Source organism: Castor canadensis, chromosome 12 (assembly GCF_047511655.1).
Source record: "Castor canadensis chromosome 12, mCasCan1.hap1v2, whole genome shotgun sequence".
NCBI classification, from domain to species: Eukaryota; Metazoa; Chordata; class Mammalia; order Rodentia; family Castoridae; genus Castor; species Castor canadensis.
Window position 1 is genome coordinate 80,336,146 of NC_133397.1, and position 13,382 is coordinate 80,349,527.

Here is a 13,382-nt window from a genome sequence, read left to right on the forward strand (position 1 = left end):
AAGGTGGTCATCCAAACCTTTTCACTTCCCCCCCTGTGGATTGACAGCAGCTCCTGGCTGCCTTGGAAGTGGTCCAGGTGGCCTTGACTGGAGACCCCAATGTACACCCTGGGCCTTCTAGCCAGAGGACTGCCTCTGCAGAGTGATGGGTAAGAAACTCAAATCCAGGACACCAGGGCCCATGACCAATATGAAGGGCTTTCCAAGTAAGACTCCTAGGCCACCTCTAGGTGCTGGCCTGAGCTCCCAATGGACCCTTGGAGAGCCTTGGAAGGCATTTAGCATATCTTTGTATTTCTTTTACTTGGGCATAAGCATTTAAGCAAAAGGGGCAAGTAGGAGAGTATGTTAAGGCTTAAGGCCTGAAGGGTGGGTGCCCTAGGCAGACTAGACCAGTACATAGCCTTCATTTTTTTTTTCTTTCCAGAATTAATTTTTTTCTTAATGGAAGACCCAGGAATCCTTGTTTTTCTACCAGTTGCCCTTTTATTAAAAAGCATGAATCATGAGCAAGTAATCAAGCAAGGAAACTTTATCCTTTGACACCCACCCACAGAAAAGGCCAGCACTGGGAATGAACAGAATACAGCAGGAAATCCACCAAGGTATAAAAGGGGAGGAGGAGCTGGAGCCTTGTCTTTGAGGAGCCGTTGTGAGGGAAGGGCTCACAGGGTCTGTTACTGGAGGCTTCTTTCTGCCTTTATCCCTGGCTGGGGGGACTCTGATACCTGCCACTGAGGTACAGAAGAACACTAGCCTTGCCAATGAAACAAAAACCGCCTTTTGAAACTTTCCACTGGGGCCACCTTGGAGGTAGAGCCAGGTAGCTCAGGTCTCTGCCTAGTAACTCTCACACCTAGAGACTGGGGGGTGAGGCTTGAAAGTGAGGAAAACAGGAAGTAGAGCACTGCTGGGGGTATGTGGTGACTTAATGGAAAGAAAATTGGGAGTTGCAAGACCTAATTTTTGTTACTTTATTATTTTTTGAGAGGAGGTGTTGCTAGGTTGCCCAAGCTGGACTCAAACTCATAGGCTTAAAGCAATTTTCCTGCCTCATTCAGCTTTCCCAGTAGTTGGAACTACAGGCTCCTACCACCATTCCCACCTCCAAAATTCTGACCTTACAGGTGGGTCGGGGGGAGAGAGAATGATGAAGGGGGTAAATCTAATTAAGATAATTGTAAGTACATATGTAAATGTCACACGGTATGCTCCCTGTGCAACTATATTATGCTAATAAAAAATAAAATCAAAAGAAAAAAATTCTGCCCTTGCTGATTACTTGAATTTGGGTCAATTGCTTAATCTTTCTGATAAAGTGGGAGGAACAATATCAACTGACTTCAAAGGCACTAAGTAGCTCAGGCTGACCTCATACTGAAGATCCTCCTGCCTCAGCTTTCTGTGTGCTGTCAATACCAACTTTAAGTGTGGTCATGAGGGCAGAAGTGAGAAAATGTATGAGAAACCAGGCTCAGGCCAGGTCCTGGTAGCTCAGGACTGTAATTCTAGCTACTAGGGAGACGGTAGATAAGAAGGATTGAGGTTCAATGCCAGCTGAGGCAAATAGCTTGTGAGACCTGCCCCCCCCCCCATTTCCAAAATAATGAGAGCAAAATAGACTGGAGGTGTGGCTCAAAGCCTGCTTTGCAAGCTCAAAACCCCCAATACAAACCCCAGTCCCACAAAAAAAAAAAAAAAAAGTTAAACTCAGAACAAATGTATGGGCATCTGCCTATCAACTTACCCCACTTTGCTGAAGCTGTGGCTCAAAGTGGTAGAGTCTATCAAGACCAGGGTAGAGGGGTACTGCATCTTCTTCACTGAAAACTACAGCAAGGAGCTTTCCCTAGGGGCCCACCATGATCATGCTATCTGGTTTGCATCCTATCTCCGGCATCTCCAAGGCCACAGCTTTTTTTCTAGTGGAAAAGAGCTGGAAAATGTGGCTTTGGCCATGAGGGAGAAGGGGTCTTTATATGTACCAGCAAAGACCCAATTGTTACTGACCCAAACTGAACTGACTTTCTCAATTATCTCCACTGCTCTTCTGGTCTCCACTTTTCAAATGCCAAGTTTTGACCCAGAACAAAAGCTGCTGTCTGATTGATTTATACTCCAGATTTGCTGACAGGGCCTAACATGTTCCTCCCCTCCAGGGCTGCCCCCTGGCTAAAAGTTACCACCCAAGCCTGATTAAGTGCCCTCACCACTGCCCTTTGATTCTAGTCAGGGGGTAGCATCTGTCTTCCAGGTGCCAGTGGGACAGCCCCCTGAGGTTCCTCTGTCCACCTGCCCAGCTCCGAGGACCAGCTGGCAGGAAGGAGGACTTGCCAGCAGCACCGCCCAGGAGACCAGAGCTACAAGTTACTTCTAAGAGTGGCTTGTGGGTGGAGGCTGGCCGCTCTGAAGGTAGTGGTGGTTCTCAGCGTGGCTCCCCTCAGCCCCTTTCATCTGAACAGTATAGGGCTCCAGCCACTTGTTTATCAGCTTTCCAGTGGCACCAGAAGGAGTCATTTCCTGGGGGTAGGCTCTGCCTGGATCCTGGAAACAAGGGACTGGCTGTCGGAGACTTGGGGGTCTTCCTGGCCTGTGAGGCTTGTTCCAGCCAGAGGGCAGGGATCAGTGGGCGTTGAGGCCCAAAAAGGAGGCAGAATTTGGGGCCAAAGGGTAGAACACTCTGATCCGCCCCCAAGAGAAGCTTTGGTTTCCTCCCCTGCGCCCTTCCCTCGGATATGCACCCCTAAGTGGCTCGCCAGCGTTCATTCCGGTAACTAGAGCGTGGGGGAGCCCTTGCTCCCCATTCCTGGACACAGCCCCGCCGTAGGTCTTGGGGGACACTTCGGAAAGACCAGGTGAGTGTGGTTCCCCGGTGGCAATGCCCAGAGTGCCTCCTCCGCCCCACTTCCCTTTCGGCGTCTTGGCGCAGCCCGAGACTCCTAGGCTCAGGGCGACAGGGCACCTGGAGGGGCGGGGGTCTCAGACACCCGCCGTAGAGAGGGCGGGCCCCGCGGGTCGTGGCCGGTCGCAGCCCGCCCCCCCTCCGTCCCCGTCCCCGTCCCCCGGGCTGGCCTTCGCGGCCCGCCCCCGGCCTCCACTCGGACCCCCCCCACCCCGCCTGACGTCAGGGGGGAGGGGGCGGAGAGCGGCGGCAGCGGCTGAGAAAGAGCCGGCGCCCGGTGGAGCGCGGAGCCGGAACCCAGGGGTGCGGAGCCTAACCGGGACAGAGGGGCGTTGGCAAAGGGGCAGCGGAGGCGGGCTGGCGGGCGCGCGCGAGCGGGCGCGGCGCGGGGGTAGGGGGCAGACTGCGGTCGGAGCCGAAGGCGAGGGCGGCGCCCAGGGATTCGAGCTGCGTGGAAGAGGTGAGTGAGGCCGGGCTTGCGCCGGGCAGCTGCGGGGCCTCGGAGCCGCCGCTTTGTCCCCCTGCTCTACATGGGCTGCTGCGCGCGCGAGGCACAGCGAGGGGCTCAGGGAGGGGCGGCGGCGGCGACAGCTGTCTCCCCGAGATCCTTCCTGCGCCCCCAGGCTGCCTCCAGGGTGCTCGGGTGCGGGGCGAGCAGCGCCGGCAGCCTCAGGAGCCGGAGGGGCGGGCCCTTCTGGAAGAGTGGGGCTAAGGGGAGTAGGGGACCCTCGTGCTGTCCGGCGCGCGGCCGGGATCCTCGCCAGGCTCCCGAACTGCTCCAGATCCCCCACCCCCTACGGAAAGTTTGGGGCGGGCTTGGACGGAGGCCGATGTTGTGGGATCGGATTTCCCTACTGCGGCCCCCCGCCCGCCCATTCCGCGCTGGGGAGGAGGGCTGGCCCGGAAAGCCAGGCCCCTGTCCGGAGCTCGGCTGCCTTGTTCCGCGCTGCCGTCGTCCCCGGCTGGCTGCTCAGGGTGGGCAAGTGTGCTAGGCGGAAAACCTGGACCCCGCATCCCCCTCCCCTCCCCCCTCCCCCTTGGCTGCCTGTTCTCCCTGTCCTGGGAGGAGCTGGGGTAGGGACTCCGCCGCGCGGGCGGATCCTCGAAGCACGCCACCGGGGCCAGGGGCAGCTGGAGGCTGGGGATGTAGTAGGGGGACTGTCGAGGTCGAAGGCAACCCCAACCCCCCACCACCACCTTCCCGCGCTGGGGTTCTGGGCCGACAGGGGGCGTTCGCAGGCCGGGCTTCGCCACGCTCCCAGCGCCGCCGCTTTGTTTGCATTCAAATCCCCGGAGCTGGGGGAGGGGAGAACCGGGGAGGGGGTTACGACCCAGAACAGAGTCTTGGCCGGAACTCTTTGTTTTGGGGGGAGCAGGTCCCCAGCTCCTGCGTCCTTGTACCCGGCACGGGGGAGCTGGAGCAGTGGAAATCTGTCCCGGTGGCTGCCTAGGCCAGGGGAACAATCCCGGAGTTGGGAAGGATCGTCAGACCCAGGGGAGCGCAGCGGGCGCCTGTCCAGCGCGTGCATCCCCCGCGATCCAGGAGGAACCCCTTCGGACTCCCCGCCCCCTTCACCTCCACCCGCCCCGCCTGCCAGCGCTGCGGGGAGATCCTTGGTTAGATCAGCGTGGGCTCAGTTGTCTCGCTGCCCCTCAGCCCGAGGGTTGGTGTGTACTGAGAGCCTTTGCGAGGAACAGGATGAGGCCCTGGTCATTTCCACGCCCATCCCACCCACTTCCTGCCTCCCTGTTGGGCAACAAAAGGGCCTCGGGAAGCTGGGCCCCTTCGGCTCCCGGCCCCACTCCCACTCTAGCCTTGCTGATGTGGAACAGGGTTTTGGGCTCTGCCCGGCTATTGTCTGCACTTGAGGAGGAGACAGGCCGGGACTGGGACTCAGAACGCAGCCTGCTGTACCAAGTCCCCGGTGGAGGGCTTTGCTAACCGCCTACCCGCCACGGTGCCCCTTCACCCTGTTAAAGGGTTTGCCTCCTGGAATAAGGGAATAAGGTCTTGGAGCCGACCCGAGCCCCAGAGGCGGATCCTGCTTTTTTTTGTTTGTTTGTTTTGTTTTTAGGGTAGGGGGCAGGCCTGGGATTTGAACTCAGGGCCTCACGCTTGCTAGGCAGGCACTCTACCACTTGAGCCACTGTAGCAGCCCTGTTTTGTGTTGGGTTTTTTCGAGATAGGGGCTCCCAAACTATTTGCACAGCAAATAGTTTGAGCCGCAATCCTTTTGATCTCTGAGTCCTGAATAGCTAGGATTACAGGCGTGAGCTACCAGTGCTCAGCTAGGACCTGCTCCTTGTCATTATTGTAAGAAACTCTGGAGAGCCACCACCTCCTCTTTTTAAAATTTTCTACACAACTTCCTGTTGAGGAGGAGTGGGAATGACCTAGAGGCCATGGAGGACTTCTAGATGTCTGTTCATGCCTCCTGCTGACTCAGCTCCTCCCCTGCATCCCTGGGGAGACCCCACCTTCTCTGGGGGCTGACTTCTAACTGAGGCCAAATGTGAGGACCTAGATTCCCCTCCAGAGAGGGGGCAAGGAACAATCCAGGGGTCCCCTGGGGAACTCTATCATCAGGTGTTGTGTTCTGTGCGCTTGATGTGGGCCCCTTTGCTGTGATGCTGACTTTCTCTTTTCCTCAGCAGTGCTGCTGGCCTGGAGATTAGAGCTGGCGTGTGTGCCATGGCCCCACACTGGGCTGTCTGGCTGCTGGCAGCAGGGCTGTGGGGCCTGGGCATTGGGGCTGAGGTGTGGTGGAACCTTGTGCCCCGTAAGACAGTATCTTCTGGGGGTGAGTGCCTGAAGCTGGGGAGAAAGGGTGGGAGGGAGGCAGGAGGGACAGGTGGGGGTGTGGGAGGGAGTGCTTGCAGGAAGTAAAGGGGCAGCTGGTAAGGAGTTACCCCCAAGCATGGCTTTATTCTGATGCTTGTGACTACTTTCTAAGAAAGTAACTGGCCCCAGGGACCCAGAACTGGTAGTACAGGTCAGGACCTGGATCTGTCCCCTTTTCACACTTAGGGTAGCTCTGGGAGACCTCTTACCAACTTGTAGCCCAGTCCTGGCTGCCCTAATATGCAAGGGAAATAGACCTATGCGTCTCATTTCTAGAATTAGCACTAGGCGCTGGAAGCCCAGAGAGAGAAACCTGAACCAGGACAGGTGTAAGCCAAACCTCCTATCCCACTAGTCTTTGTAGCTGTTTGCCACCAGAAGCCCCCTTACCCACCCTGTGGAATCCCCCACTGCTCCCCCCGTTCAGATACTGGTACTTTTGGTGGCCCTGGATGGGAGTGTGTAAGTGCACGTGCTTGCATGGGGCTGGGGGAGCAGGTCCTGGCAGTGCTCCTTATATGCACACACCTGTATGAAGTGGTGATGTCAGATGTTTGTATCATCCCTGTGCTCTGGGGACCTGGGATGAGCTCACCTCCCACAGGCTGCACTCAGGTGTTAATGAAGCCCTCCTGTGCTGTCCTGAGCCTGTCATTGCCTCCAAATACCAAGGCTAGTTTGAGGGGACCCTGTGGACAGTAGGCAGCTATTTAGGGGCTGACGCAGGATCACATGACTATGAATGTTGTTATGCTCTGTGTTCTGGGTGGCAGCAAGGCTTCCCTGACTCCAGGCTTCTTTGCCATCACTGGTCTCCGAGCCTCTGGTTTCCTTTTGACCTCTCTGACTGGCCTTGCAGCCCCAACTCCTTCCCCTTCTGCCATCCCTGCCTGTTTTGGGCCATCTGAGCTTACATCCAGCAGCCTGGATTTAGGTCCTGCTGGAGTGAAGGGTTTCCTGAGACAAGGATCACTTGGAATTGTTCTTGTACCTCTTGTCCTGCAAGATCAGTCACCAGGGTCTGGCTGGACCCTGGTATGGGCAGCAGAGCAAAAAAAGGAAACAGCCTGGGAGGAAGCTGGGGTGGGGGATGTGCCCAGATCCTCACAGGAGATGCTCACTCCTGAGAGTGAGATTCATCAGTCTGATGGTTTCCTCTGGCCGGAAGCTGTGGCTGAGATATTCTTCCTTCCTCCATACCAACCAGATTTGCTTCTTCCTAGGCTCAGGAAGGCCATGGAGGCCTGAATTTAAGCTGTCAGAGCCAAAGGCTATTCAGAAAGTGCCCTTTAAATCTCGTCAGGGGCTTGGCTAGCTTCTGGATGTGGGATACTGGCTCTCATGTGGAACTGGAGGGATGAGGCCCAGGAGACCACTAGACAAAGGAAGACTGACCCCAAGGGTGCCTGGATCTGCCCATCCACAGCCTGCTCATCCCCACCTTGTCCTTGTCCTTGTCCTGGCAGAGCTGGCCACGGTGGTGCGGCGGTTCTCCCAAACTGGTATCCAGGACTTCCTGACACTGACCCTGACCGAGCAGTCTGGGCTCCTATACGTGGGGGCCCGAGAGGCCTTGTTTGCCTTCAGCGTGGAGGCTCTGGAGCTGCAAAGAGTGGTGAGAGGTGGGGCAGTGGGAGGTGCACAGGTGGGGTGAGGGCAGGACCTGGAGGGGCTCGGCTTGCTCAGGTTGTCTCCACCTGTCCCTTCTCTTGTTGAGATTAGCAAGTTGTTCTCCTTCTCTTCCTGTGGCACCTGTTGTATTCTGCCATGGTGGGATGATTTGGGGCTTCTGTTCTCTACTGAAAGAAGCTGCCAGAGGATAGAGACTATGTCTTCACCCTAGGTGTCTCCCCATGTTGCAGCTACAGGCTGTGTTTTGTAGCACGTGCTCAGAACATGCCTGTGACATTACTGATGTGCCCCTCCCTGTCCCCAGATCTCCTGGGAGGCCCCAGCTGAGAAGAAGACTGAGTGTATCCAGAAAGGGAAGAGCAATCAGGTGGGTGCTCAAAGCACTGCCCACCAGCCAAGCCTCTCACAGCACTCTCTCCCACCACTGCCTTTGCCCAGTTGCTGCCCTTCCTCCCATTTTTGGCACTCATCCCACATCTTGGGCCCTCATACTCTCAATGACGGGACACCTTCCTCCCTACAGACAGAGTGTTTCAACTTCATCCGCTTCCTGCAGCCATACAATGCCTCCCACCTGTACGTCTGTGGTACCTACGCCTTCCAGCCCAAGTGTGCCTACATCGTGAGTGGTGCTTTTCTCCCTGGGTGTTTCTTCACCTTGTCCCCAGCCTTTTGTACCCTTCCTTCCCTGCCCAGTCTCCCAGGCCCCAAGGGACACTACCCTCATGCCTCTCTTTCTCATTGTCCCTCCCTTCCTCTAGGACATGCTCACCTTCACTTTGATACGAGGAGAGTTTGAAGATGGAAAGGGAAAGTGTCCCTATGACCCAGCTAAGGGCCACACTGGCCTCCTTGTGGGTGAGTGACTACTCCCGATATAGGCAGGGCAAGTTCCCTAGGACTTGGTCGTGCTCTGGGCTGGTGTATGTCCACATGTCTGGCCTGGCTGACCCTCTTATCTCCCATAGATGGTGAGCTATACTCGGCCACACTCAACAACTTCTTGGGTACGGAGCCTGTTATCCTGCGTAACATGGGGCCCCACCACTCCATGAAGACAGAGTACCTGGCCTTTTGGCTTAACGGTGAGCGCTGGATTGAGGCTGGGGTAGTTGAGAGTAGGAGGCCCTGTAAGTACCCTGGTACCCTACCACTGACCTCCTTGCTTTGCCACAGAACCCCACTTTGTAGGTTCTGCCTATGTCCCTGAGAGTGTGGGGAGCTTCACAGGGGACGATGACAAGATCTACTTCTTCTTCAGTGAGCGGGCAGTGGAGTATGACTGTTATGCCGAGCAAGTGGTGGCTCGTGTGGCCCGCGTCTGTAAGGTAACCGAGTCCCACAGGGGTGGGCCCTGGAAATCCTTCTGCCTGCCGGGGACTGACTGTACCTGTCCCTTTGCCATTTGCCAGAGTGACATGGGGGGTGCACGGACACTGCAAAGGAAGTGGACCACGTTCCTGAAGGCGAGACTGGTATGCTCAGCTCCTGACTGGCATCTCTACTTCAACCAGCTACGGGCCACATACACCCTGCAGGGTGCCTCTTGGCACAATACCACCTTCTTCGGGGTTTTTCGAGCTCGATGGTGAGTTGCTCAGAAGTCCCTGGGATAGGGAGGAGCAGGTATTCAGGTTAGGGGTGGTGGGTGGATGTAAGGGCCTGCACCAGGCCTCTGGGGGAAGCTCAGGTGGCCAGTGTCTGTCAGTCAAGAATACTGAGTACCTGTCCCCTTTTTAGCTACCTGGGAAGGTGGGTAGGACCTTGCCTCAGGTGCATTTTAGAGCTGCATGTTCTTATGCCTGTGACTCCATTGCACTGAGCCCTGCTTTTCTACTACTTGCCTCGGAGGTGGGGTGAGATGAGGTAAGGCAGGCACCAGAACTGACCTTCAAGGTCCCTCCCTCACTGCAACAGGGGTGATGTGGACCTGTCAGCAATCTGTGAGTACCAGTTGAGAGAGATTCAGCGGGTGTTTGAGGGTCCCTACAAGGAGTACCAGGAGCAAGCCCAGAGGTGGAGTCGCTACACTGACCCAGTACCCAGCCCTCGGCCTGGTTCGGTGAGTCCATGGGGCAGCGGTATACTCCCGTTGTCAGCTCCAGTGCCCTTCCACCCAGCTGATTGCTCTCCTCTCCTGTTCTGACTGCACACAGTGCATCAACAACTGGCACCGCCACCATGGCTACACCAGTTCCTTGGAGCTGCCTGACAACACCCTCAACTTCATCAAGAAGCACCCGCTGATGGAGGAACAGGTAGGACCTCGGTGGGGCCGCCCTCTGCTCGTGAAGAAGAATACCAACTTCACCCACCTGGTGGCTGACCAGGTTACAGGGCTCGATGGAACCACCTATACAGTGCTGTTCATTGGCACAGGTAGGTGCCTGGTGAAAAGGGCACGGAGAGGGGAGGGGCCCAGGGCCTCATGCCTACCCTGCCACTTACCCATCCCTCCCACCCACCTCCAGGAAATGGCTGGCTGCTGAAGGCTGTGAGTCTGGGACCCTGGGTCCACCTGATAGAGGAGCTGCAGGTGTTTGACCAGGAGCCTATGGAAAGTCTGGTGCTGTCTCAGAGCAAGGTAACAAAGGCAGGTCCACGCACTACTGTCCCCCGTGCTGTCTGTCTCCCTCTGGCTGTCTGCCTGCCTTCCCCAGTTGGGCTTGGCAGCATAGCACACCTCTTTTAGCTCTGGCTAGTTTCAGGAAGTAAGAATGCTCACATAAGGGAGTCTTTGGTCCACTGAGCCATTATGTATAGCTGGTCCCCATGGGACTACATTCCCAGACTCGAGCCTTGGTAACTTCTCTTCCCCGGGCCTCTCCAAGGTAGGCCAGGGCTCTGTCTGCCCCCTCTTTTCTGTGCTCCTATTGGCCAGACCTCCCAGGTTGCCAGATATTTGTGTGCCCTGCAACAATGTTGGTTTCTTTCCAGTCTCCACTGGCTTTCTGGGCCCAACCTTCCACTTCCTTGACAGTTTCCCTGAAGTGCTGGCATTTTCTTTTACACTCATGCAGAACTCTTTTCTGGAATGTTTGTAGCACCCTCTGAATTTTGATTTGTTTGCCTTTTGCCAGCTATTTTGACTCAAAATTGTTTCCTAGAACATGAACTATTGGTAGAAAGAAAGTGTGGGGCTGAATAAACATACAGATTGGCAATCACCATTCAAACAGAGGAAAACACCTTATGTTGTGCTGGTGCTATTGTGCTGGCTGCTGGGGCTTGAGAAAAACGTGTTTCCTGCTCTGGGTGTGTGAGTGAGTGCAATTACCCCACTCTGCCTCACAGGTCAGCTGTCTCTGTCTAATAAGGTCATGTCTGTAAGGTGCTTAGGACTGCTGGCGTGTAGTAAGCCCTCCCTGAGTTCTTAAGGCCTAGGATTTCTCTCTGCAGGTCTGTAGTTCTGCCTTCTTCCTCCCTGGGGCACCTCTTATGCTCTTGCTCCCTGCGGGACTCCCAGCTCCCCCTGCTATGTCCTGCCTGGCTGCCTTTCCCACATGTGTGGTACCACTGAACTTACACCTGATTTTCCCATAGAAGCTGCTTTTTGCTGGTTCCCGTTCTCAGCTGGTGCAGCTGCCCCCAGCAGACTGTGCAAAGTACCGTTCCTGTGCTGACTGTGTCCTTGCCCGGGACCCCTACTGTGCCTGGAGTGTCAATACCAGCCGTTGTGTGGCTGTGGGCAGCCACTCTGGGTGAGTTGGGTTCTTTTTTTATTTTTTATTTTTGGCAGTACAGGAGTTTGAACTCAGGGCTTGCTAGGCAGGTGCTCTTACCACTTGAGCCACTCAGCCAGTCCTTTATTGCAATGGGTTTTTTCGAGATAGGGTCTTGCAAACTCTGCCTGGGGCTGGCTTCGAACTGTGATCCTCCTAATCTCTGCCTCATGAGTAGCTACGATTATAGGCGTGAGGCACCAGTGCACATTGTAAGTCGGGTTCTGTGAGAGCCAGGCTTCTGATGTCCCCTGCTTCCCCTGCCAGATCCCTGCTGATCCAGCATGTGACCATCTTGGACACCTCAGGCATTTGCAACCTGCGAAGTAAGAAAGGTGAGCTGCATTTTTTGTACCCCTCTTGTTGGGATGGGCCCAGCACCACAGCTGGAGTTTCTGCCTCTCTGTCCCTCTTTGCCCTGGGTTTCCTTAACTAACCTCTGTTCTCTCTCGTTTCTGTCATTGCAGTCAGGCTCACTCCTAAAAACATCACCGTGGTAGCAGGCACAGACCTGGTACTGCCCTGCCGTCTCTCCTCCAACCTGGCCCATGCCCGCTGGACTTTCGGGGGACGGGACCTGCCTGCAGAACAGCCCGGCTCCTTTCTCTATGATGCCCGACTCCAGGCTCTGGTGGTGATGGCAGCCCAGCCCCGCCATGCCGGGGCCTACCACTGCTTTTCAGAGGAGCAGGGGGCACGGCTGGCTGCTGAAGGCTATCTTGTGGCTGTTGTGGCAGGCCCTTCGGTAACCCTGGAGGCCCGAGCCCCCTTGGAAAACCTAGGGCTTGTATGGTTGGCTGTGGTGGCCCTGGGGGCCGTGTGCCTCGTGCTGCTGCTGCTAGTTTTGTCACTGCGTCGGCGACTACGGGAAGAGTTGGAAAAAGGAGCCAAGGCAGCCGAGAGGACCCTAGTGTACCCCCTGGAGCTGCCCAAGGAACCCACCAGTCCCCCCTTCCGGCCTGGCCCTGAAACAGATGAGAAGCTTTGGGATCCTGTTGGCTACTACTACTCAGACGGTTCCCTCAAGATTGTGCCTGGACACGCCAGGTGCCAGCCAGGGGGTGGTCCCCCCTCTCCACCTCCTGGCATTCCTGGCCAGCCCCTGCCTTCTCCAACTCGGCTTCACCTGGGGGGTGGGCGGAACTCAAATGCCAATGGTTATGTGCGCTTACAATTAGGAGGGGAGGACCGAGGAGGGCTTGGACACCCTGTGCCCGAGCTTGCTGATGAACTGAGACGCAAACTCCAGCAGCGCCAGCCACTGCCTGACTCCAACCCGGAGGAGTCCTCAGTATGAGGGGAACCCCCCACCGCATCAGCGGGGGGGCGCGTGGGAGGTGCACCTCCTACTTTTGCACAGGCATCAGCTACCTCAGGGACATGGCATGGGCCACTGCGCTGCCTGGAACAGGTGCTGCCCAGCAGCCACCCAGCCATGAGGACCTGCTCAGCATGGGCACTGCCACTTGGCGTGGCTCACCAGGGCACCAGCCTCACAGGAGGCTCACTCCTCTGTGAATCTTGAACATTTGGGACCCCAGCAGCCAAAACTTTTCAAGGCAGTTTTAAAATGTGAGTGTAGGACTTGGCAGAGTGGCTCAAGTGGTAGAGCGCCTGCTTTGGAAGCGCAGTGCCCTGAGTTCAAACTCCAGTCCCACCAAAAAATGTGTGTGTGTGTGTGTGTGTGTGTGTGTGTGTGTAGATGGACATGTGGCATAACCTTCCTGTTTCTGTCAAGTCTTCCTTTGGCCTGGGGTCCTCTTGGTGAGTCTTTGGAGCTATGAAGGGGAGGGGGTATCACTTCGCCTCTCCAGCCCCCACCTGTCCCAAGCATTGGGCAGTGATGTACATATGGGGGGTGGGCAGGGTGCTGTACCCCTTTGGGGGGAGTGAAGGGCTCAGGGGTGGGCCTAGTCCTATTCCTAGGGCTATGAATGTCTTCAGGGTGGGAGGGGGAGATGGAACCTCCTGTGTGTTTGGGGGGAGGGAGGGGGGGCCTTCCACTTGGCCCCTGGGTTCCGTGGTATTTTATACTTATCCTTCCCTTAACAGGGCTGGGAAAGGTGGTGTGGGGGGAGGGGAGGGAGAAGGTGGGCATACTGTGGATACTGGCATATCCTCTCCCAGCCCTAGGAAAAGGGCTCCTAACAGTGTAACTTATTGTGTCCCTGCGTATTTATTTGTTGTAAATATTTGAGTATTTTTATATTGACAAATAAAATGGAGAAAATGAAACTGATAAGGCATTTGTGCTAAAATCCATCTAATGGTTCCAAGGGGGGAG

The 13,382-nt window shown here is 56.1% G+C and overlaps 1 protein-coding gene across 7 annotated transcripts; it reads left to right on the forward strand.

The window, feature by feature from the left end:
* The first annotated feature begins 2,414 nt into the window (after nucleotides 1-2,414).
* On the forward strand, nucleotides 2,415-13,340 carry Sema4c (semaphorin 4C). Of its 7 annotated transcripts, none has more exons than XM_074050194.1 (15): nucleotides 2,415-2,855; nucleotides 5,555-5,703; nucleotides 7,211-7,359; nucleotides 7,681-7,743; nucleotides 7,900-7,998; nucleotides 8,138-8,234; nucleotides 8,345-8,461; nucleotides 8,553-8,704; nucleotides 8,789-8,964; nucleotides 9,294-9,438; nucleotides 9,533-9,755; nucleotides 9,848-9,960; nucleotides 10,920-11,077; nucleotides 11,366-11,433; nucleotides 11,566-13,340. In XM_074050194.1, exons 2-15 carry the CDS (start codon nucleotides 5,595-5,597, stop codon nucleotides 12,393-12,395), a joined length of 2,499 nt encoding a protein of 832 aa, XP_073906295.1. In that variant the 5' UTR covers nucleotides 2,415-2,855; nucleotides 5,555-5,594; the 3' UTR covers nucleotides 12,396-13,340. The 7 variants fall into 7 exon arrangements, with proteins under 7 accessions (XP_073906295.1, XP_073906296.1, XP_073906298.1 ...); XM_074050195.1 differs by having other exon boundaries at nucleotides 5,558-5,703; XM_074050197.1 differs by lacking the exon at nucleotides 2,415-2,855 and adding an exon at nucleotides 3,187-3,205 and having other exon boundaries at nucleotides 5,558-5,703.
* The last annotated feature ends 42 nt before the right edge of the window (nucleotides 13,341-13,382 follow it).

Coding starts and splice junctions, on each gene's coding strand:
- Sema4c (XM_074050194.1), top strand. CDS start 5,595: ATGGCCCCACACTGGGCTGTCTGGCTGCTGGCAGCAGGGCTGTGGGGC. Junction 9,439..9,532: donor CCAGCCCTCGGCCTGGTTCG/GTGAGTCCATGG, acceptor GACTGCACACAG/TGCATCAACAACTGGCACCG. Junction 9,961..10,919: donor TGGTGCTGTCTCAGAGCAAG/GTAACAAAGGCA, acceptor ATTTTCCCATAG/AAGCTGCTTTTTGCTGGTTC.